At 40.8% G+C, this 23994-nt stretch overlaps 4 protein-coding genes across 8 annotated transcripts; 1 reads left to right on the top strand and 3 right to left on the bottom strand.

Moving 5' to 3' along the window:
* Positions 1-582: 582 nt before the first annotated feature.
* Positions 583-3482, top strand: chid1 (chitinase domain containing 1). Its single transcript, XM_083654376.1, has 12 exons — positions 583-937; positions 1201-1344; positions 1503-1635; positions 1741-1785; positions 1882-1988; positions 2109-2170; positions 2277-2366; positions 2463-2564; positions 2723-2872; positions 2991-3071; positions 3165-3204; positions 3377-3482. Exons 1-12 carry the CDS (start codon positions 830-832, stop codon positions 3473-3475), a joined length of 1161 nt encoding a protein of 386 aa, XP_083510502.1. The 5' UTR covers positions 583-829; the 3' UTR covers positions 3476-3482.
* A 904-nt stretch (positions 3483-4386) lies between these two features.
* On the bottom strand, positions 4387-5961 carry gatd1 (glutamine amidotransferase class 1 domain containing 1). Its single transcript, XM_083654377.1, has 7 exons — positions 5838-5961; positions 5488-5564; positions 5239-5344; positions 5048-5155; positions 4840-4931; positions 4629-4722; positions 4387-4528 (listed from the first exon to the last, which is right to left on the bottom strand). The coding sequence occupies exons 1-7, from the start codon at positions 5884-5886 to the stop codon at positions 4413-4415; spliced, it is 642 nt and encodes a 213-aa protein (XP_083510503.1). The 5' UTR covers positions 5887-5961; the 3' UTR covers positions 4387-4412.
* Positions 5962-6220: 259 nt separating this feature from the next.
* Positions 6221-12615, bottom strand: LOC310792760 (CD151 antigen-like). 3 transcript variants are annotated; one of them, XM_083654498.1, is made up of 9 exons: positions 12474-12615; positions 11107-11191; positions 9885-10076; positions 8335-8409; positions 7886-7906; positions 7449-7553; positions 6969-7127; positions 6799-6885; positions 6221-6617 (listed from the first exon to the last, which is right to left on the bottom strand). In XM_083654498.1, the coding sequence occupies exons 2-9, from the start codon at positions 11188-11190 to the stop codon at positions 6558-6560; spliced, it is 783 nt and encodes a 260-aa protein (XP_083510624.1). In that variant the 5' UTR covers position 11191; positions 12474-12615; the 3' UTR covers positions 6221-6557. The 3 variants fall into 3 exon arrangements, with proteins under 3 accessions (XP_083510624.1, XP_083510625.1, XP_083510626.1); XM_083654499.1 differs by lacking the exon at positions 7886-7906; XM_083654500.1 differs by lacking the exon at positions 12474-12615 and having other exon boundaries at positions 9885-10120; positions 11107-11145.
* A 229-nt stretch (positions 12616-12844) lies between these two features.
* Positions 12845-22638, bottom strand: cracr2b (calcium release activated channel regulator 2B). Of its 3 annotated transcripts, none has more exons than XM_083654399.1 (18): positions 22561-22638; positions 20620-20846; positions 20420-20531; positions 20115-20262; positions 18692-18838; positions 18464-18554; positions 18278-18373; positions 18005-18192; positions 17808-17879; positions 16632-16686; positions 15584-15663; positions 15342-15456; positions 14973-15099; positions 14774-14855; positions 14384-14498; positions 13647-13751; positions 13471-13547; positions 12845-13157 (listed from the first exon to the last, which is right to left on the bottom strand). In XM_083654399.1, the coding sequence occupies exons 2-18, from the start codon at positions 20842-20844 to the stop codon at positions 13064-13066; spliced, it is 1929 nt and encodes a 642-aa protein (XP_083510525.1). In that variant the 5' UTR covers positions 20845-20846; positions 22561-22638; the 3' UTR covers positions 12845-13063. The 3 variants fall into 3 exon arrangements, with proteins under 3 accessions (XP_083510525.1, XP_083510527.1, XP_083510526.1); XM_083654401.1 differs by having other exon boundaries at positions 13471-13544; XM_083654400.1 differs by lacking the exon at positions 22561-22638 and adding an exon at positions 20958-21085.
* Between the last annotated feature and the right edge of the window lie 1356 nt (positions 22639-23994).

Here is a 23994-nt window from a genome sequence, read left to right as displayed (position 1 = left end):
CAACACACAACAGTACAGTACAGTACAGTACAGTACAGTACAGTACATACAGATGTAAGAGACCATGTCAGTTTCAAACAATTTGCTATTCTTAAGATGTAGCTAAGGTTTAACGTTACACACATTTGAGTCATGACCATTGACAGTAATCATGACTCATGATGCATCTTGTGGATCAAACACGCCGAACACATGTAACGTTAGCTAACGTTAGCTTGCTAACTGCAGCAGCTTTACTTTGGGTTAGCCTTAGTTACCAAGCGAACCTAGCAAAAAATGGCATTCCATTACCTGAGTGGAGAGCGAAAGAGCCGAGGGCGGAATATACAAGCTATTACAATGAAAAGTCAGTGCTAACGTTAAACATGACAGCTGTCAGTCGCGGCTGTCACTAGTAGAAAATGAGCTTGTCTTCTTTGCTTGGATAGCTCGTGGATTTGAAGAAAGAAAGAAGCTACACTGCCACCTATCTGCTGATATGACCTCTTGAAATCAACTTTTATTTTGAAAACAACACGGAAGTTGCTCTTCTTCGCTCAACAACCACGAATGGTTGTGTAGAGCAAGGCGAGCAAGTTGTCATTCCAACTGGCACCAGCCACGTTAAATGGGGTGATATCTAGCGTTATTAATACATCCATGGGTGACATGATTAACCGGCATCGTTCGGCAATCACCTGGACTATTTTTTCAGCATTATTAACCCGTTTTTTGGTACGATGATTATGTGATTTGGTGCACACGTAGCCTACTCTCAATCAGGAAGGAAGAACTTGCCCTGCATCGATCTGAACAAACTCATTTTACCTTTCTAACTCCCTTTGTGGAAATGAGAGCGACGTTAATCCTCTTGCACACCATCTCCTGCTGCTTGATGGTCAGTGCCACACTTTCAAAAACTGATGCAAAGAAGCCGCCCAAAGCTGAGCCAGAGGTGGTGAGTATTTACAGTATTGTAGTAATGAGTTGTGGCGCCTAGACTGGGTGTGAACTGTTTGTCGTCAGACCACCTGAATCTTGTCAGCATCAAGTGCGTCGCTGTCAGCCGCACATTATGTGATATCACCACCTGTGACCACCTGACATTTGGCCAGTCAGATGGTCTTGTCATGATATGGTATAACCAGCAGAATATAGATGGATAGCACGTGTCTGAAATGTTCTCATCTTTCTTTGAACCACGGTTTCCTGAACTGATAGACATCTCTAGCAGAGTTGTCTGTGGTGGAGAGAGGCCTTGTCGTGTCAGATCCGCAGTGGAGAGACATAGTGAAGGAGGAAAGGAGATACTGTGCTCATGTTAAACGGACGTTTCAAGGACCTGTGCTTGGATACATCACACCAGTAAGTCTTAAATCCATTCAGTAGTATCTTAAGTTGACTTTTTGCTGCCCAACAAGTCCTAATCAGCTGACAACATTGTTTTATTATCACAACATTAGTGTCTCCTATGGACTTGTGTTGACACAATATCTGCAATCTCCAATGTTTTCCCCCTATAGTGGAATTCCCATGGCTATGACATAGCCAAGATATTTGGATCCAAGCTGACTTCAGTGTCTCCAGTGTGGCTTCAGCTCCGGCGCCGGGGACTAGAAATCTTTGATGTTACCGGCCTCCACGACCACGACCCAGGTAGAGGGTTCACATCACAAGCTGCCAAATATTAAACACTCTTTGTAAGGACTTGGCCTCTTATTACAGTGTCAGAACAAATTAAAAACTGTTGTTTCTTTCCAGGCTGGGTCAAAGCTGTACGCAAATCTAACAGAAAAATCAGAATGGGTGAGTAGAGAATAGAGATCTTCCTCTCTAATGTCCCCTACAAGTCAACTCAGATCTGTTAATTTGGGGCTAATTTGATCCTGGACTCGTTCTCAGTGCCTCGACTGTTATTTGATGGCTGGTCTTACCAGGACTACGCAACTGTGCTCGGCAGTGAAGATGAAATTGAAGAGCTGGGAACTGAGCTGTTGGATGTTGCAAAGGTAATTAAATGCAGAGGTAACATGAGGCGCTAGAAGCAGCCATAGTATTGCATAGCATACTCCCTGGCGACAATGCATTTGTGCTGTTTCCTATCTAATAATAAAGCATTGGCCTTGCAGACAGAAGGCTTTGATGGTTTTACTTTGGAGCTGTGGAGTCAGCTGGGAGGCAACAAAAGAGAGTGAGTTACTCTATTAACACATCACATCTTTATTATTACTCAAATTGCTTTTACGACTACATGTGTAATGCAAATAACCAAACACTATTTAACCTATTCCATGCAGCGAGCTGGTCCATTTGATAAAACACATATGTGAGACTTTGAAGACTAAAAGACTAGACTGTATCCTTGTCATTCCACCTCCTGTGACAAGGTGAATACACATTTGTTTTAACAATTTTTTAACCAGTATAAATGCCACAGAATTGCTGGATTTTTATTTCTCTTAATATCTTTAAATTATGAACAGCACGGGGCAGCCAGGTATGTTTGGCAGGGAGGAGTTTGAGCAGTTGGCTCCAGTCGTAGATGCATTCAGCCTCATGACCTACGACTACTCCAGCGCTGGCAGGTGAGGCTCACAGACACAAACAGTGCCCATGTATTCTGATTGGTTGAAATTCAATTGCTTTAGGTGGCATGACCTCAATAAATGAGCAGTGCAGCTAGAATCAGAGCTTTGTCACGTATGAAGTACTTAAGTGTTGTGGTTGTTGTTGTTGTTGTTAGCCCGGGCCCAAGCTCCCCTCTGACTTGGGTGAGAGACTGCGTTCTCCAGCTGTCACCTGACACTCAGTGGAGACAGAAGATCCTGCTTGGACTTAATTTGTATGGTCTAGATTTTGCAAGCCAGGAAACAGAGCCACTCCTGGGGGGCAGGTAAGAGAACACTGTAATTGCTAGTAAATAGTGTATTGACATTTGAGCAATTTAAGGTTTCATATATTTCACTCTTTACCACTCCCTCTTATGTACACCTGTCTCTACTTCTCTGTAGGTACATTGAGATTTTGCGAGAACTTAGGCCAAAACTTATCTGGGATGAATATGCTGGGGAGCATTATTTCATTTACAAGAGGTAATGATTGTATGTGTTTATTTAGGTTGATAAACTATGGTTGACATTCACTGGCATCTTTCAACAACATGTGTTACTTCCCTTTCATTCTAGGAATGCAGTTAAGCATGTAGTGTACTATCCAACTTTGAAGGTAAAGCCCTCACCGTTTAAGCTTTTTATGCTTTGTAGGTAAACACAGTAGCAACCTATATTTTTAAGACTTTTTGCCATTTACTATCACACTTTAATGATATGTTTATAATTTTTACTGTTTTATGGTGAGGTGAAGATGACTATGGGTTTACTTTTTTATTCTTTTACAGTCCATCTACCTGAGGATGTCTTTAGCTACTGAACTGGGCACAGGAATTTCCCTGTGGGAAGTAGGACAAGGACTGGACTATTTCTATGATCTTCTATGAGAAGAAAAAGGGACAAGTTTATGACTACAATCGACCTTTGGAAAATCAGCATAATGGATTCACAATTATCTACCATAATTTGGGTTTTGCCTCCCCTTACCCGTCTCATTTCAAACATGGTAAACCAAAAATACCAATGCTGTTATGCTGTGATTATTTTTTCTCTTTTTCTTCAAATGTCAAATGAACTCTGGAACCAGCCGCCGGGAGGCTTTAGTTAATACTCAACCTGTGCTGGTCTTGGTTTGGGGCTTGTCAGAGGGTCGTGGACGTTTTGAGGAATCTGATTGTCTGCATGAATAAAACGGATCAGTTGCTTTTAAAGATATTGGCAGAAAACAATAGATCTTTTAAAGTATTGTTTTATTCATTTTCATGGACAAGAAAGAAGTAATAGTCCTCCCTAGTACACGACAGTAAGTGCATGATCAAAATGCATAAAGTTTAAATTAACTTGTCTCCTCAGGCCTTGGAATTAATATTGAATTTCTCTAACCTCTCCTCACTGGTCTCCAAATACTCGGCTAGAATTCGGTGGAAGTCCTCTGACAGGTTGCTCAACTCTGCCCATAAACTGTTCTGCTCTTGGATTGAGCTTTGCTGTGAAGATGCATAGGCTCATTTCCCTTCTGTTGGATTGGATGTGTTTAAGCTCCTATGAACCTTCCATGTCTGTTTGATGATACCCAAATTGCTTCTGACATCCCTTTTTTAATCAAAACATTTGTTTTGATTTTGTCAAATGGCTTTTTATTAGATCTGTAATTAGGACATTGAGAAGTAATGAATTGTATTTACAATGTTGCCAAACATCTCTCCTGACTCAGTGTCTTGCCTGATTTGTCTTTGATGAATGTACGTTCAATCACATGAATATCAATTTGGAACAAACATGTTGGATCTGCAGTGTGGGCTGTAAACATTTTGTTTAGTAGATTCACTTGCCATTACAGATCAGGATTAGATTATTTACAGCAACTGAAGTTGATTGCAGATTCTGACCAGTTACTAGGTGTCGGTCTATGACCACATGCATGGCGTCCTCTTGACTTGCTGAAAAACAAAGAAACAAAAGTTTTGACTTAGGCACGTTAATTAAGCATTTACTCAGTCCTATTGGCATCTGGTACTTTACATTCAACTTGCAGCTCACCCGTGTAAGATCCACCACTGTCCTTCACAAAGTCTTCCACTATCAAGGGCAGGTTGGCAAAGTCCGGTCTCCGCACCAGCTCAAAAACTGATGGCTTTCAACAAAGAGTTACAGTTGGTTACTATACTGCAATACACACTTAAGACAAGGAAACTGCATTCATAGGTTGGGACATATTTCCCTCACACATTGGAGAGGCACAGACACTAACCCCTGTTAGGCTGTAGCCACTGAAGATCCATCTCTGTCCCTCAGTGGCACAACACAAAGCTGACACTCCTTGTCCCACTGCACAGACAGGCTCTGCACACAGAGAAAGACAGTTTGCATCCTCATAATTGCCACGAATGAGCCTATGTTCCTAACTTGACTGTTTTCAAGATTACAGCCTGTCTGGATTCCACACGAGTCACACTCACTTTGCTGAGAGATGAAGTGAGTGAGAATGCGGTGCAGAGAGCCGCTGTGTGCCAGGTCATTGGGCGCTCCGGGGCAGTCTGGGATGAGGAGCGCTTGGTACCGTGCACCTGCAGGGGTCATCATGACATAACCCTGAGCTCAGCACAGTACAAACAACACAGCAGCAAATACACATTTTAGTCATTCTCACCATCTATAGATTCAAGTTTGGCTGGTGTTGCGTAGGGTTTCACATTGAAGTCCTGCACCCATCTAGCAGTGCTTTCATCGACCCCAACAAAGTCTATTGGCTTCCCCTGCAATGAAAATAACAGTGATTGTTTATTGTTTATTAGGATCCCCATTAGTTACAGCAAAGCTGCAGCTTCTTCCTGGGGTCTGTAGAGACATGGCAGTCAAGTTTATTTTGCTGCACATTTCTCTAGAAAATGAGTCTTACCCCAGGCGTAGCTGTCTGGAGGTTGAACACTGAGCTGCAAAGACTGAAGGATTGAAGGAATGATTTTGCAGACACTCCTGAAGAACAAAACACTTCAATTAGCACCATATTTCCTGATTCCATTAGGCGGCCAAGGCATGACTAATTGATCAAGTGATGCTTTTACTTTGGACCACACCTAGCGGTGAAGTAACATTTGATTAAGATAACGAAATATCCCATTTAGTATAGGGTCTATGGAAATTATTGAGCTGCCTTTGAAATATAACGTGTTGCCGAAAACTCAATATTGGTTGTGTTCGATCACCCTCTTAATGTAACTGCTGGTGCACGCACGGAAATCAACCCACCTTGAGGAGAAGCACTCGCCACTATCAAACAAGTTGGCTTCGCAGACATTTCGTGCAATTTTTCTCTGTAGTCTCCGAATGAAAACCGTTATTTGCAGCTTGTTTTGAAGCATAGACGGTAAAAGGTTTGAAGTCAAGGAGGTTTTGAGTGGGAGGCGAAAAGAAACAGGGAAGTACTGTCAGCTGACAACAACATCCGCTAAAATAATTTCAAAATAAAATTCGGTGTGAGGCTTGGGCAAGGAAGTAATGGTCTGTGAAAATCATTGGCAATAATAAATGACAACAAAATGAATAACTTTTTTTTATTGCATTCCAGCACTTTTTTGGTTACAGTTATCTTTTAAATTAGCTGGTAAACACATGCTTTTAAAAGTGTGACATACTGTACATAAAAATGCAATACTGCAAGATAAGACCAACTGTTTTTGCAAAATGTAGGCAACAAAACATAACTTGTCTGCTCGTTAAAATAAATCATTACAAGATCATCCACTCAACATTAGTGAAAATATAGTGACAAATTACAATATAGAAAGCATGCATTGGAATATGCAGAACAGAGCAGTGCTGTCCAGCAGCATGACCCCTTCACCGATAAATGTTTCTTGAAAATGATCATGCCACAATTTTGAATACTATACAATTCACAAATCTAGAATTGTGTGTATTAGGACATACAATGAACCAAACATTTGATGATGCCAAACTAAAAAAAACTCAGTATGGTTCTTCTTTTAAATTTCGATAAAGGCAGCAGGTAAACATCATCCCCACGATCTGCAAGAGAGAGACATTTATAGGAACTTGTTAATATCACACTGCACTCAAAACCAACCACAAAACCACACCAGCTGCAGCTGTTGGTATTTTGCACCAGCAACTGCAAACCACTGACTTATACAGTCTATGACTGCAACAGTGAGTCACGTCAGTAGCCATTTCACTCAGTGGTTTTTACCTGGAGAAATGCAATCCCTATAGCCACTGCACCAAGAATATGCAACTGACTCAGGATGAAGTCCTCTAATTTCATGATGCAACCTCCCTGAGAGCACAAGAAAGGGGAAGAAATTAGTACACTGTTATAATCCAAAGGTTATCCACAGCCAAAAAGACAGCCATACCTACCTCAACCTTGTAGATGTTGGAGGGATGGTCCCTTTGGCCACAGGAGTAAGTGAGGGTTTTGCAGCAGCTGTCAGGAACAAGGCTTTTGTTCACCACTGCCTGATGGATCCACACACTGTCTGCCCAGTCTGAGGAGTTCACACTGCCACAACACTTAAACTGAGACGTCATTGGCAGCACAGGGTGGAACAGGATAGAAAAACCACAAGACAAAGATACAGTTATGACTGAACTTAAATGAGTTCAACACTGATTAAGTGATTATGTCCACATGCAGCCAAATGGGGCAAATCTACGGTCATTCCAAATGAATTGACTCCATAAAAACACCTCACCCAAAGTGAGCTAACATTCCCCGGTCAAACTGAAACTTCTGACCCAGTGTGCTTTTCTCAGGCAATAAAGCTAATGCTGTTGTACTCCTTTTGAGTCAGGTCGGATGAATATTCCTGTGATCATGAAGACATCCCACTTCCATACCTCCTGCTGAAGCTTGTCCACAGCCTGCGTGATGCTCTCCTCCCCCGGCTGCTGGTATTTCTGCTGCATGGTCTCCCTCAGGTTCTCTCTGAGCTCCTCATCCAGCTGTGGGACACGAAGGAGCAGGACTTGAGTGACTGCTTATGAGAAGAATTTGTCACCTGCACTGATGTGAGTTTCTACTGGACCCCTTCCCCCCCGTTTCATAAATATAGCCCATGGTCAAGTTTCTTTCCTCCCTTGTAACATTCCACTGTACCTGTCCAATGTTCACATAGCTCAGAGTATGAGAGCTTAGATATCCTCTGACCCCCACTCCCTGTCTGACATGAGCATTCTTTAAATATCTTTGGTAAAATAAAGATCTATCCATCTTATATCAGCCTGTTAGAGAAACAGTTTGATATAAAAAATGGAAACGGGTGACAACAGATTACCTGGTAGCAGAAAGGGAAACACTGGAGCAAGAAGGGGGAGAAAGAGAGGTGAATGAGAAGGATGGAAAAACAGACAAATGAAGAGCATGCACATACAGTATACGCATGCAGAGAAACTTTCACAATAATGTACACAGTGATGGTGCCATTCCCTTGTTTTTGAGTACTATGAAAAGTATAGAGACCATGGAGCATGAATCTGGACCAGATTAGTATTTGGTGGGGTGAGAAAGAGAGGAGAAAAGAAAGAAAGAAAGAAAGAAAGAAAGAAAAAGAGGCTCTTGAGTAGAGCAAAACAAACTATGAAAAAGTGCAGTCAGGTGGTTTGGTGGTACTGTAAATGAATTTTAGCTTCCAATGTTTACGTTGAGAAATGGCATTATGGGACTGATATCTGCCACTGCACCTCAGTCATAATAACTCCATTTCAGTACATTCAAAAGCTTTACCTCTTGGTAGTTGATGTAGGCCAGCACACCAGCAACGACTTCCAGGAGGAAAATACAGAGCAACAAGATAAAATACTGTAGTAGAGAGAGAGAGAGGAAAAGACATACAATTCAGTAGAACACAGTGTTTCCGTTCGGACATTTAAAATAAGCATTACAATGGGTGCAGTTATGCTGATTTAAAAAGTCAAAAGTCATGCTCCAGATAAAGCATGACTAACAGAAGGAATTCATTACAAAGGCCATGGGGAATATGAAAATAGAAATAATGTCACAGAGCTTGTGCGGTTTGCTTCTATTTTATATTCTCTCACTCCGTCTGTCTGTCTGTGCGTGTGTCTCTCTCACACACTCTAAAGTCCAAGCACCCGCCTGTGATGCCCCTCATTCCTCTGGCATGAGCCACGCTCTAAATCGAAACTCTTAAAGATACACTCTGCATTACTTTGCCTGTTATATCTGACAGTCATGCATTTCCAACATGAGCTTCACTGTATGCAGACCAGACAGGACTCCCAGGATCTTCACTGTATGTACATGCAGACCAGACAGGTCACCCAGGATCTTCACTGTATGTACATGCAGACCAGACAGGTCACTCAGGATCTTCACTGTATACATGCAGACCAGACAGGTCACTCAGGATCTTCACTGTATACATGCAGACCAGACAGGTCACTCAGGATCTTCACTGTATACATGCAGACCAGACAGGTCACTCAGGATCTTCACTGTATGTACATGCAGACCAGACAGGTCACTCAGGATCTTCACTGTATGTACATGCAGACCAGACAGGTCACTCAGGATCTTCACTGTATACATGCAGACCAGACAGGTCACTCAGGATCTTCACTGTATACATGCAGACCAGACAGGTCACTCAGGATCTTCACTGTATGTACATGCAGACCAGACAGGTCACTCAGGATCTTCACTGTATACATGCAGACCAGACAGGTCACTCAGGATCTTCACTGTATACATGCAGACCAGACAGGTCACTCAGGATCTTCACTGTATACATGCAGAGCAGACAGGTCACTCAGGATCTTCACTGTATACATGCAGACCAGACAGGTCACTCAGGATCTTCACTGTATACATGCAGACCAGACAGGTCACTCAGGATCTTCACTGTATACATGCAGACCAGACAGGTCACTCAGGATCTTCACTGTATATACATGCAGACCAGACAGGTCATCCAGGATCTTCACTGTATACATGCAGACCAGACAGGTCACCCAGGATGAACTATTAATACACCTAAAACTCAAACAAGGTTGTGTGCATATAAACAGAAACTCTTATCACTGAATTTGCCTTTGCATTTTCTTTTTTACAATTACATGAAATAGCTTGGTTTTTATCTAAATATACAGGTATAATGGATATGTATAATCATTATACTATAGACAAGTAATAGATAGTTATCTCATATTTTCTGTTACTGTCTTGTAGTAGTAAATAACATAGCCATAATAAAGCATTCAGTTATAATGTGACAGCAGGGCCGGCTGTTGTGTTACATTGAGTGACCCTCTTACCACAATCAAAAGGCTCTTCATCTCCTTCAGAGTGGCACAGCAGCCAATTATCCCCGTCACGACCACAATGGCCCCAGCTGCTATCAGGATGTATGCTGTGGCTGAGTAGTAGCTGGAGTTCAGCAAACTGATGTACCCGCTCTTCTCCACCACGGTCCACACCCCCACCGCCAGCACGGCCCCACCTGCCAGCTGACAGAACGCAGCCATATCAGCTCAATTCAAACCACCTGGTCCTGTCAAGAATGCACCACATCATTTAAAACTGGCTCTGTGTAGCACCTCGCCCCAATAAAAATGCAGCAGTGATGGAAAAGAGACACTGTCTTATTCCTGAAGTTATTCCTTGCCTGTAGGCCTCAAGAGACTTGCGGCTGTTTGTTTTTCATTGCGTTTATCTAAAAGCAGATAAATCACACTTATTAAAACCTACCTGTTCAAACAGGCCTTCACCTGACTCCCTGCGTAGTGCACACCCTGTCGTGCACTTATGGGTACTTTCGCCCCGTGCACTAAGCACTTATTACTGTATTTTGATTATTGTGTTCTTGCTATATCTTGTTTGCATTATTTCTAGCTGTGTATTGCTTTCCATTTGTGTGGCTTAGTGCCTTTTTACTCTATTTTTTATGTCTATCTATGCACATGTAAAGCACTTTGTGACTTTTGTCTGTGAAAAGCGCTGTATAAATAAAAATTTCTTACTTACTTACTTATAGTTTCCGAGTACACACTGTGTGGGCATGCACAGAGCAGACTAGGATTGATTCGGTCCACATTTAAGGCCTCAAGTTAAGAAAATAAAAGTTCTATAGGTGTATGTCTATATGTATGCTTAGATTTGTCTCTGGGTATACGGCATTTATTTTTTTCTCCTTACCTCGCATAACCATATTAAGTCTTTTATTGTTTTTCACTGTACATAAACTGAATGGTACTGTAAATGTAGTGAGATAGTATACAGAACATAGGCCTACTAATACAGCTTCTAATTGTACATAAGGAATGCAATGTATGTTATTCATGGTAAAACATATAGTCAGGAATACAGTACATTTTGTCAGCTGTTGCTGTGTATGTGTTGCATCTGGAGGGAAGCAGAATAATGCTTCACTTAGAAGTTGATTATTAATGGGACTCAGTGGAGCCCTGCGATGAGAAATGGGGAATTTGTTACCTTCAGCTCAGTGGAAATCCTAATACCTCCTTGTTGCCAACTTACCCAGAAAAGAACGTTGAAGATGAAAAGAAGATATTTCAGACAAACTATCCCACACGTGTTTGTTTTTTCATGGTGTGCTTCCATTCTGAAAAGACAAATGTAGGCTACGTGTTACATTGTGTCTGGAGGAGATTAAATTCCACAGATCTTCGATGCTGAACCTCCCTCTAGTCTAGAGAGCAGTGGTTCTCCAACTTTTTCATGTCAAGGACCCCTAAACGGACACGAATTGGCTATATTTTGTCCCCGGGTCCCCCATCTGATAAGACTTTTGCTTTTAGATGTTTTATTAAAAGTGTATGAAACCCACGACCAAAAGAGTCATACATTCTGTCAATGTGTCATGTGAGGATGGAACTATAGTGTGGGGGGGGGGTATTCCCCTTTTTTGCTGGGGACCCCTCACTGCTGCTCTATGAACACAAAGTGCTCTCACAGCAGGCCATATCTTCCAACGCTGCTCTCAATTCTATAGCTAAGATTATGATCGCATGACGTCCTGCCTCTAAACTTGCATGACACCAAGTTAAGCCTATTAGGCCTACTCCTGTATCTGATTGAGACTGGTGAAGTAAGTTCCTCTGAACTATGAAGCTTGGTTAGAAAATAGGACTATATCCTCTTTCATTCACAAATGCACTAGTTCTGCTTGTGTGGTGTGAAAAATATGATGATGGAACTGAACTCTTAACATACACACTTAAGAGCTTTTCTGACAAAATATTCAATTATTTAAGGTTTTAAATGTATTACTGCTAAGTGATATAAAAGAATAGCCCATAGCAGGAAAATTTGGTGCATTCCAAACACAAGACAGAGTGACGAAGAGAGACTACACTGATGAAATCAAATATGTTGTGGGGAAAGTTACTTAACTTTACAGTACATGCCAACTTTCAGACAGATATAGGCTATATGTCTTCCATCCCAGTAACTTAACCTGGTCTCGTCACACCCAGAAACTCAACGACATACTATTGGATTTCTCCGCTGATTTTATGACTTAGTCACAGTTGTTTATTTTTCCTAAACTTTGGAACTTTCTTCAGCCAGTGTCAAGTTATGACTCGCAGCATCATGAGAGGCGGTGGTGTTAGGCTACATTTCAGGTACCAGTGAACTTTTCTCTTTTTGGAGAATTAACAAAGTTAAGGGTATGAACTTCGAAGGATATCAAATAAAACATTAAATACACTATACACATACAAGATATAATGCTGTTTTCCAGCCATTGGAAAAAGCACTCAATGTGAACGTGAATGTTGAGAAAAACAAAATCTCCCACTGAACTCATATTCACAGTTATTTTTAAAGCATTGTGTCATGGAGACATTCCTCTCCCTCTCCCCCTGTGCAAATATTCCTACCTGATCTTGGGATGGTGGGCAGTGAAGGATGTAGATTGGGGTAACGTCTTCCAAGCTCCCACTAACCGCCGTCTCTGTGTGCTGCTCTCTTTGAAGGTTAAGGGCGACAGGGAAAGTTCTCAGTTGACACTCAGACCCAAGCGTCTGAGGTCTGTCCTCTTTTGGACTGGATCAGCTTGCCACACTACGGCATATTAAAGGTGCATGGCTGCCACCAGCTGGTTCCTCATGCACATGACTTGTATTGACACCGCCAAAACAATGACGTTGCTAAGGAATGGTTTTTAAAAGACTGATGAAGTCAGCACAATACCAAAAACATCCTTTATTGGCTCAATTAACAATATACAAAACAACATATGTAAACATTAAACATACAGTCCAGTAAATGTGTTCACAGAAAAATGGCACTGTTTGTTCCAAAAGATGAGGAGAGAGTAGTGACCATGCCCTTGTTGGTGTAAAACCCCTTCACTATTCCTTATAAATCCCTCCAACTGTCCCAACAAAGAAAACAAAATTCCACTGAACCGTGACAAAGACACCTGGGAATGTTTTATGAGTCTTTTGACAAGACAGTCCTCTCATGTCTATCTACAGCAGCCTGTTCTGGTAGTGTCCTCATTCTCCTCAGTCAGTAAGAGTGAGTCTTCACATTGTTGATCGTGCTGGGCAGCTAACATCCTGAGATAAGAAGAAAACTATAATATCATCACGGTCCAGGAGAAAGCTTGCATATCAATAAATCCTGCCATTAACACCTCTGTCTGCATTATTATTATTATGATGTAGTTGCAATTGCCTTGCTTAAACCTAAGGTTATGAAAAAATAAATATGAGAGAAAATGTTGGCTACAGTGACAAATTAAGATAAACTAATAATTAAAAGTATAATAACAAAATGCCAACACTGCAGATACAAATATTCTGTGGTATGTGGATATGAATTACATATAGTACACTGAAAAGAAGTGCAACATATACGATGATGCCATACCCAGCCAGCTGAGTCATCAGCTCCTCCATGTTATGTCCCGTCTTGGCACTACACTCGTAGAACACAGCCTGGTGCTGCTGTAGGAAACAGTGAGTAAAAATGGTTTCTTTCTCAGCAATGACATTATGAGCAAATCAATTCAGAAAATGGTTTGAATATTCAAATGTCCGCCTCACCTCTGCTAGCCTCTGCCCCTCCTTTGTTGACACTTTTCTGTGACTGTCTGCCAGGTCCATCTTGTTCCCCAGGAGCATTAGCACTGTCCCTTCACACTTATTCTCCTGGGACAGACACAGACTTACGACAGGTTAGACTACAATTCTCATCAGTGTTAGGATTTGAAAACTATAAGAAATATACTTTCCAACTGTGTAGAATGCTGTTGTAGTGTCTACAAAAGCATCAGAAAACAAGAGGACCTTTAGCTGCCTAATGTCCCACATAATCACCATGATATATTAAATATAACTAGTTATGCTGATGAGTCCATTGAGCAAATTATATTATTATTATTATTATTAATCAATCAATCCATTATGAATTAATTAGCACATGTTTCTATCTCAACATATTTTTCTTACATACCACATGACTGGTATTATTATGAACTCATCTCATATCTTAAAACAGTGGTTTTAATAAATCATCCCCCCCACACACATTAATATTCAGATTTCTGCAGCAGGTGAGTCCAAAATGTAATCATCTACTGTACTGGGGGAACCTGTGGTGTAAATGTGATGTTTCTATCATGTATTGTTCTTGAGTTACACACACATTGTTCAGAGATGGCACAAGTGCCTAAGTGCCTTCTGCATTGTATTGCCCAGTGCCCACAACCTGTGTGTATTCAAATGGGACAAATTGCTTTGCATGTGTGTCAAACTATCTGCGGACATTTCCACCCGCTCACCTGCACAGCATCCATCCATCCTCTCACAGCGGTGAAGGAGGTGGCGTGAGTGACATCATACATGGTGAGGATGCCATCAGCCTTACGGTAGTACTGCCGGGTGATGCTGCGAAATCTGACGTGGAATACGTGAGGACACAGGGATCATAAAAAAAATAATACCCATAAAAGGCCAAAACAAATCTGGGAGTAGGAATGACTGGTTTCAAGAAACGCATACTGTAACTCAAAAATGGTAGTGTGGTGCCTGTATGATACTGTGTGGTGTCTTTATGGTATTATGGGGTGTCTGTATGGTATTGTGTGGTGTCTGTATGGTATTGTGTGGTGTCTGTAAAGGCAAAAAGCAGATTGCTATTGAATATGGGAGTAAGTTGTGTCATGTCCAACCTCTCCTGTCCTGCGGTGTCCCACAGTTGCAGCACAATGGTGGTGGAGTCCACAGTCACAGTCTTCATTTGGTAATCTATACCTAGAAGCAACAGAACCCACTGGACATGTATCTTAATACTTTACTTGGGTAGCTGGAAAAGCATACTAATTAGCATGATTAGGTTCACTGGGGTTTGATGATAACAGGAGGGCTTACCAACAGTAGCACTCATTGAACTGGAGAAGTGTCCAGAGCAGCAGTGCTGGATGAAGGAGCTCTTACCCACTCCTGAGCTACCCAGGAAAACCACCTTGAACACTCGCTGAGGACTGACAATTCTGCTCTAAAATGCAAGTATAGGGGTTAAATTTAAAATGTTTTCTTTCCCTATGCTTGTTAGGAATGAGACCATTTTTGCCTTTGACAAGATTGCACTTATGCAAATATGTGCACAATCATGGTACAAATTAACTCATCTGTATCATCCTCGCCCTCACTAGCTGCAGCAACTGATTGTTATGAAATTGATAATTTAGATTGATGAAGTGTGTGTATTTATATTTGTAGATTCAACATTTGCCCTACCTGAATTTGAGTCTGTTCAACATTTTCAGACCTGACTCTACTTGATTGGAGTCTCTTGGGTGAATTTGACATCTCTTCTGTGTCCTGCTCCAACTCAATGGATGAGCTCAGCTGTCTTCAGAATCAATGAATGAATACACAACATTAGTTTGTTTCCTCTAGGGCAACCCCCCCCTTACCCTACACATAACTGAAATTACCATATATAATTTACAACATCAAATGTAATTGGTCATACAAACCTTTTCATTGGATTGTCTTGCAGTAAGTAGTTACCTATGACTGACCCTTTCTTCTGCAAAGGCTTTCTGACATTGGGACTCTAAAAGGTGTGAGTGAGGCAGAAGAAATGAGTAGCATTAAGATCTTGGTAGTCTTCAATGTATGGATGTGCTATGATTAGATTTCATGGAACATAAATTGATATTCATATCCTCTTCTGTAATAATACTAATTGTTTCAAGCATGTCAAAATGATTTGTTTTACATGTATGAAAAAAAGAACTCAGTCCAATGGTGACATTTATTCTGCTGCAAAATAGTTTATCATAATCATTAATCAACAATACACTTATTTGAAAAAGTGAGAAAAGATACAAGAAATAAACGGGAGTTGTAATTGTGTTATAATCATTACGGTGTCCTTGAGTAAATATTATGTGTTCTTTGTCAATTCTTTGTTCAGAAACCTAAAAAAAAACTTGATCAATAGAGACTCATGCAAGTTCAAAATCTGCTATGATATACAGTATATCTACTTCTATCTTACAAAATTATATTCTCTAAGTATGCCATATTCATCAGTTTTCTCAAGGCAAGAGTATGGGATGGTCAGGGGGATCGGGTGAGAGATTCTAGATTAGCACTCCTTTGAGAAGTGTGATAAATAAAGGCCATCATAAGTTTGTTACAGTACTGACACACTAACGTTCAGCTACATAAATAACACTATGTATCACTAATTAACATATAACACTCTTTCCTTTAGTTGACACAGGATAGAATTAATGTATTTTCAACAAAATTGTACTACTAACAAAATTGTTCTACTAAAAACAGTAACGCTTACAAAGAAGACTCAAACTGACATTATCACAATTTCAAAACAATAACCAAACAATAAGAGCTGCCCATATAAATAATTATTGTCCAGATGATGGAAGAAAGCACGAAGCCATTGGAAGACTTCGCTTAGCGTGGATAAATCTGCTGTGTCCATGGGGTAGCACGGTCTCCATAGAGGTAATAAGTTAATGGCAGAGGAGAAAGTACAGTGTGTCTATGACTGACCCTCTTCTGAGACTGTTGGACATCTTTCTCATCTCGCAGCCTTTTGTTCATATCCCTGGGATGAAAGAAAGAGCATAATTTAGAACAGTGGTTCTCAACTGGTGGCTCGTAAGACAAAAGTGGGTCGCAGGGCCGTTTTGAGTGGGTCGCGGATGTGTGCATGAAAAAAAAAGTTATTCTACTCCTTGTTGGACATTACGGTCTTTCAGAGGCTGTAGCGGGCTCGGTTAAATCACGCTCCAGAGTTAGATGACATTTTGGTGGAGGAAAAACTGGCATGGCCATTTTCAAAGGGGTCCCTTGACCTCTCACCTCAAAATATCTGAATGAGTTCTATGGGTACCTATGAGTCTCCCCTTTACAGACATGCCCACTTTATGCTAATCCCATGCAGTTTTTGGCAAAAACCCCAAAACAAAACAAAAAACATTCAGTTTTTTTTTACATGCAGTATGTGTTATCTTCATCTACTCTATTTGATTATTTATGCATGCTGGGGTCCCTAAACAGTATTGGAATTGCATAAATTGGGTGTGACTGGAAAGCTGGAAGCTGAAAGCTGTGGATTCAATGAGCCCAATTGTATTCATGTGTGATTAGGTTAGTCTCCATAGTAGCATTTTATTGTAGAGAGACCATTTTTCAAAACTTGACCTCACTGTATGAAATGACCTCTTGTGATCTCTAGGATAATCACAGCCTTATGATACTTGACAAACACAATGTAGAGACGTAGACCATTCAGAGAAGAGCATCACCACTTTAGTTTATCATTTATAAGCATACTAGATTATCAGGCCGCGTTATAATTCACTCAGTTAGTCATGGACATCTAATGAGTTCAGTGGTTAAAGGGCCATAGCTAGGGATAGGAAGGTGGTAGAGAGTCTGGATTCAAGGGGTGGGTAGGAATAGTGGTTAGGGTGGTGTTATGGGTGGTGTTATGGGTGGCATAGTGATGGGAAGGTGGTAGAGAGTTGGGATTCGAGGGGTGTGTAGGATTAGTGGCTGGGGGATATGGGTGGTGTTGGGGGGGGCATAGGAATAGATAGGTGGTAAAGATGCTTTGCCCAAGAAAGTCTATTTTGGGGGATTTTCTTTCTTTTGAGTTTTTTTTTTTTAGTTTTGAAATAAAGCTGAGCATGAGCCCTGAGTAGATCTTCTATATAGACTTACCTCAACAGCTCCAGCTGTCTCATCAGACTTTCCTTCTCTTTTTGTATGTTTGTAGACACCTTCATCACGTTTCTAAAGTGAGGAAAACATACAACGGTTCATTTCCATCACGCCACAGGGAGGGGCAGTGTCTGCAGTAACACTGTTCTGATGTAATCGTGCTAATCAGACAACTATCTGCCTCTTGAACCTCTCACCTCTGTTGGGCCATGTGTTCCTGTGTGGTGTTCAGCTCAATGAGGTTGAGCTGGCCCAAGGCGTTGTGCAGCTGCTCCTTGCTGCTCTCTAGCTGCTGCTGTAACTGCAGGTTGAGGCTCTGCAGCTGCTGGTTCTGCTCCTTGATGTGCGTCTGCTCACAGCTCAGCAGCTGGATTCTGGTCTCCAGCTTGGGACAGAGATAGGTCCTTTTCATTAATTTGCTGAGTGATGGAATTATTCAAAAAGAACCTGAATGCCAACTGGATGCCTACCTCTCTCTGTTTGCCCAGTGAACTCTCCAGCTCTTGCTCCTGCATCTTCAGCTCCTCCTGCAGTTGTTGCCCTCTGCCCCATTGTCTAATACTGTCCTTGATTTCACAACAATCACATGAAATGTTATTTTTTATCAGAACTATTCTAAAATAGCACAAAGTTTGGATTAGATATTTTATCTCTACCTGAGCCAGCCATTTATCTCTCTCCTCTGTGATTTGGTTTTCCATTTCTTCATATATCGATCGAATGACCCGATCATGTTCCATCTCCCGTCTGAAACAAAATAAAGCAAAGTAAAACAAGTTTAACACAATGTGAATACTCACAGTTAGACCCACAGGTCAGAAGCTATATGAATGTATATTGTGTTCCACATGCAGAAAAGATGGGGAAGACAAGTGGTTAGGAACCTGCGCAGAGCCTGTTCCAGACTCTCTCTCTCTTGGAGAGAGTCCTGCAGATGGGACACGGCGTGGGCCAGGACATCCTGCAGGACGCTCACCAGTTCTGGCCTATCTCTCTGGAGCTCGCACCACAGAGAACAGAGCTCCCACTGACTACAGCACCACACAGCACGACAAAACACAACATGACATGACAAAACACAACACGACATGACACAACAAAACACAACTAATAAATTGACTGCAGATCTTCCTCTAACAGTACCACAAAATTCAATTACAGTAGAAAAAGGGAACTGATCATGAATGATAAACTTTCAATTTCAACAAGCATCTTCATTGTGACATGCAGTGAGTACCGCATACTTTGCTCAAGTAATTCGTTTAAACACAATGTGTGTGTTTTTCCTCCGATATACATAGGGTTGGGTACCTACCGGTACTTTTACAACCGATACTACCGGCACCGAATTGCAACGCAGCTTTACCTCATTTAGGTGCCATGCCCGAGCTGGTCCGGTTGTCCACGCTCACTAACATTATAGGGCATAACACCTAACATTATTGTTTGAAATCCTCTTTAAATAAATAAAATCCTTTAAATCCGCTTTAAATTTGAAAAAGTACTGGTCCAGGCACTGGTACCATTTTAAAAGTAGTTTCAGCACCGGTATCAGAAAAATAAGAAACTATACCCATCCCTAGATATATGTACAAAGTATTTCATTGTACCAAAGTGGAATAGGAATTATATTAATGTATGTGACAATGTAATAGTAAAAAAGCATAAAAATGGAATTTGACAAAGCAATCTACCCTTTTTTCAACTGGGTTACGCAGCACGGCAAAAAACAGAGGCAAAAATGTACTGAACTTTTAATCTTTACATTATAATCTGCTGAGACCTTCAAATTGTAGTAGGCAGTTTGGAGTTTTTTTTTTTACCATAACATTAAGTTCCTAGTTATGTGTCTTTCTGACAGCAGTGTATTATATTAATAAAAAAATAAAAAGCATAGGCTATATGTACAAAACTCATGTAGCATACATTTATTTATATTTTTCTCTAACATGTCCCAACAAGACTTCACTATCTTTCAGTTACTAGTGAATATGCAAGTATTTCTTAATGAATTGTGACTTTTTTCTTTTGAAAATGTAAAAAAATATTTTGGGGAAACACTGTAACTATGTCACTAAAATGTAAAATTTCAGTGGTTCAATTATAAATATTATTCAACTCCAGTTTCTGAGGTTTTAAACAAAATATAGCCACCATTATGCCATTATGAAAAAATATATTTGTTATGCTTTGGTGAGTTTTCTCTGTCAAATTCTACTGTAGAAGTCAATGGGGAAAATATTATAAGCAACTGTACAGTCTGTCTGGATGCACCTAATAGCAAAGATCTTGTGACAGTGGTCTTACTCTTTGAAGAGTTTGTCAGCGCCGAGCTCCATCAGTACATTTACAAATCTGATTGCGGCGGGGTCCTGGGTCCAGTCTACATGGCCCTTATCCTCCTCTGCCTCCTCCGCACTCTGCTCTGTGGTCTCCTCCAGCCCCACCAGCCCCCCTGCCCCGCAGACATAGAGGCACACAGACAGATTGGACAAGAGGTATTTGTGAATGAATAGTAGCTGTCTCCAAAGTCGTCTGTGTAAAGAAAACAGTCACAAATCATTAGCACACATGAAATATCATGGCATAACTCAACAAAGGCCCACACTCACCAAGTCCTGTGTTAAACTCAACAGGAGTAAGGAACCCAATACTCTCTCGGTCAAGACTTTCAAACACTGTCTCCAGCTGTTCAGGGGACAGAGACAACTCCCCTTGTAGTCTCTAACCAGAAGATCAGTAAGATGTAAAGTTAAAGACCATACAGTAATTCATCTAAATTGTGTTATTCTTCCACAGTAAAGCTGCTCACCTGCATATCCCGCTTTGTGATGAATCCTTTGCCCTCTTTGTCACACAGCTCAAAAAGCTCCCTGGCCTTGCCCATGGTTTCTGGCTGCAGGGATCCCGGCGTTGCCTCCCTTATGCTGGGTGAAGTTGGCAGGCCGCGTCCTCGCCATGTCCTGGGGCTCATTGGTAGCGCCTCACCACTGCCTTGCCCCACCAACACTTCACCATCGTTCAGCCACTTAGACATAACTGCAAAAAGGCAGACAGATTATTAGGAGTTGACCTATTGGTTATACCTTGTTGACATAGGCTAAAACTCTTAGTTTGTCATTTGGTGTTATGTTTCATACATGACTTCACCTGCTGCAATTATCTGGAAGTCATGTGAAGTCTCTTAATATTTAATGGCTGTTCCTTTTAAGTTAGTTATTGCATCACAGACCCTGCATAGCAAAGTTTGAAGCGTCATCAAACGCAGAGACTTTCACTCTCCATTTCTTAATAAACTGGAATCAGCTGCCTGAGAGACACTCATATATTGTGGGAAGCTAGTCCTACAGGTCCTCCCTTGTCAAACATGAGGTGCAGAGCAAACTGAGCTGTGACTGTGCACACTATCTACAGCTGCTGTGATCAGGTGTTTGACACGTCAAGACCCCTTTATATTGTACAACTTGTTTGAGGAATACAAATCAATATTAGTGTACAGTACTTGAACAACTAGGAGAACAATGCATGTTTATTGGGAAATACTACCTTTGTCCAAATCCAAATAATATTTGAATCTATATCTTACAGATATCAGACATTCAGAAATATTATTTCAAATATTATTTCTGAATGTCTGATATCTGTAAGATATAGATTAGCCAAGATTGCTACACTTTTGGAACTATTTGTCTAGTGAATTTAGATGGGCACAACTTCAATAATTGCTTTGGTGCCAACAGTGTCCTTGACTCTGCTCCAGGATGTAGAAGGTAAAAAAACAAAACAGGATGGTGTCATATGAGGAGAGTTATGTACCGTCTGGGAGGGGAGGGCAGATAGCCAGGGGAAAGGAGATGCAAATCAAACATTTGCAATTGTTTGCACTGGCAAAACTATTATAATTGCAAACAAGTTTTCTCTAAGAACTATGGACCAAATAAGCCCCTATCACCATAAGCCCCTATCTCCATGGGCAATAATTCTGTGATTTATTATAAATATAGGCACCTTGGTCAAAATAAATGTATTTTAAAACAGGAGGCATTTCTGTAGTTGTACACAGGAAGAACATGTCAGCACAGATTCTCCCATAAAAGCTTCCATTTTAATAAATCAGATCAAATGTTTCAAAAATGTTGTAGATTGAAATCTGCCTCATGGCTCTTATATGGCATAATTCTTCCCCTCTCTCTCTCTCCCATCTATCTAATAAAGCATAACAAATCTGCACAACCTTACTGATAATTAGTAGGCTACAGCATGGTGATGATCTATGAAACATTCACTTTTCTAACACAAGAGATAGGCTAAGAGAGTCTAGATAAGGGAATTGTATAAACATTTGTACGTGTTGGATTTTCTATGTCAAACCAGCAGACTCCCAGATAGCAGCAGCCACACCAAAGGTCAAATAAACTTACACAGCTATTTAGCGAGGTGGAGTTGCGAAAGTGGTCTCTTAGTGACAGAATTAACACTAGATTAGACTTTAACTTGGCTGGGAGCAGCAGTGTAGCTGAGGAAACCAGACCCGACAGAATTAAGCTAGTCTGCATAACGTTACATGTAACGCTAGTTATTATTGAAGGAGAAAAAAAATCCGCACATTTGTAAAACACTGTCATTCAACTGACATGTTTGCAGGGCGAACAAAAGGTCGACGTCTAGTTGTCTCATAATATCAAAATAACTCGCATAACTATATCTAATTATGCCAGTTCTCCGAAGTTGTAGAAACTTTGAGTATACTCACCTACAGTACAGCGAACTGGACGCAGGTGTCCACTGCCTTTGATCAGCTCGCGCTCACTAGGCTACCAGCTCCCGCCACTCGGTGGCAGTGTGGAATAATGATATAAATGTAGTTCCATAGTGGAAGTGTGTTATTGTTTGTTAATACCGTAAAGTTGAGTATAGCACGCATTTCGAAGTCGAACACAATTCTTTCCAAATTCATTTTATTTTCAGTTGGCGGCTACGTTCAGTTACATTTAAGAATTGTCAGAGTCCGAGAAACTAATACATTCACAATGTAAAGTAGCTCATAAATATGAAGAGAATTCGGGAGCAATATGTGTTGTAGTTGGAGTACATATTCACAAATGTGTATCAGTAGTTACAAATGTGTATCAGTGAATTTGTAGTTGTATTACATAGTCACAAATGTGTATCAGTGAATTTGTAGTTGTAGAAAACTTATAGATTTTTTTTCTCTCTCCCACAAACACAACACAACAGTTACACCTTCTCAAATTCTTCATTACAGGTGCACAAAACCTATTATAGAAATCACAAAACAAGAAACACACACACTCACATTTTTGCACATACCGATGCGGTGAAGTAGGTGCAAAACACATTTACCTACCCGTATCAAATAATTTGAACAACTGTAAATGCACAGATTATGAGTCACAAATAGATAGTACAATCTGTAAACACTAAAACACGATCCACAATTGAAACCAAAATCCACAAATAGATTTAAAATCCACAAACAAACACATCATGATCCACAAATGGAAAACATGTTCCACAAATAGATTATAAATCCACGTCATAATCCACAAATAGAATTCAGTGACTTGTACTTCAAAACCAGAATTTCTGTGTGTGGATCGCTATGCTAGGTGTTCAAGTGTTGAATTGCTGTTTGCACATCACAGTGTGTGTGTGGAAAGCATTGCATTTGTCTACAAATCTTTTTGCTACATGTTTACCACAGACAAGACAGATTCGATCCACACGTGTTATCAGCCAATCAGGGGGGATCGCTTGCTATGGGATGTCCCGCCTCCTCAATAACCCCTCCAAAATAAGAGCCTGATTCAGTCAACGTTTCTGATTCCTGATTGAGAACATGTAACCTTATCCAGCAGCACCGTTACATGTAAATGGCTACATGGATGCAAACCAAACTATGCAAATTGCAAATTCAACTATAAGTAACACAATGTAAGTGGTGGGATTAATACACTTTCTGTAATACCCACCCTCCCACTCCACTCACACACCGGGCCCAGTGCACCCAATCAGCCAAATAACCCCAACACCAGGCTCCAGCAAGACAGCCAGGAGAGTGGGTCATCACAAAAGCTAAAATACTATCAAATGGGTTACCCTGGGACAACATCGTATCAAATGAGGGTCTGTGGTCTAATTTGTGTCAGTTTTCTGTTAAGATTAT

Source organism: Poromitra crassiceps (assembly GCF_964638095.1).
Source record: "Poromitra crassiceps genome assembly, chromosome: 18".
Taxonomy (NCBI): domain Eukaryota; kingdom Metazoa; phylum Chordata; class Actinopteri; order Beryciformes; family Melamphaidae; genus Poromitra; species Poromitra crassiceps.
This window is presented reverse-complemented; position numbering and strand designations above follow the sequence as displayed.

Bases quoted from the DNA above. Each gene is read 5' to 3' on its own strand.
- cracr2b (XM_083654399.1), bottom strand. From the start codon at position 20,844: ATGTCTAAGTGGCTGAACGATGGTGAAGTGTTGGTGGGGCAAGGCAGT. The intron at 16,687-17,807 runs GTAAGTCTATAT...CTTTCATCCCAG, and splicing joins AGACAGCTGGAGCTGTTGAG to GGATATGAACAAAAGGCTGC. The intron at 14,499-14,773 runs GTTGGACATGAC...ATTCCACGTCAG, and splicing joins GACACCGCAGGACAGGAGAG to ATTTCGCAGCATCACCCGGC.
- chid1 (XM_083654376.1), top strand. From the start codon at position 830: ATGAGAGCGACGTTAATCCTCTTGCACACCATCTCCTGCTGCTTGATG. The intron at 1,786-1,881 runs GTGAGTAGAGAA...ACTCGTTCTCAG, and splicing joins TAACAGAAAAATCAGAATGG to TGCCTCGACTGTTATTTGAT. The intron at 1,989-2,108 runs GTAATTAAATGC...TTGGCCTTGCAG, and splicing joins AGCTGTTGGATGTTGCAAAG to ACAGAAGGCTTTGATGGTTT.
- LOC310792760 (XM_083654498.1), bottom strand. From the start codon at position 11,190: ATGGAAGCACACCATGAAAAAACAAACACGTGTGGGATAGTTTGTCTG. The intron at 8,410-9,884 runs GTAAGAGGGTCA...TCTCTACTACAG, and splicing joins TGAAGAGCCTTTTGATTGTG to TATTTTATCTTGTTGCTCTG. The intron at 6,618-6,798 runs GTAAAAACCACT...TCTCTCTTGCAG, and splicing joins TAGGGATTGCATTTCTCCAG to ATCGTGGGGATGATGTTTAC.
- gatd1 (XM_083654377.1), bottom strand. From the start codon at position 5,886: ATGTCTGCGAAGCCAACTTGTTTGATAGTGGCGAGTGCTTCTCCTCAA. The intron at 4,932-5,047 runs GTGAGTGTGACT...CTCTGTGTGCAG, and splicing joins TCACTTCATCTCTCAGCAAA to AGCCTGTCTGTGCAGTGGGA. The intron at 4,723-4,839 runs GTTAGTGTCTGT...CTTTGTTGAAAG, and splicing joins GTGGCTACAGCCTAACAGGG to CCATCAGTTTTTGAGCTGGT.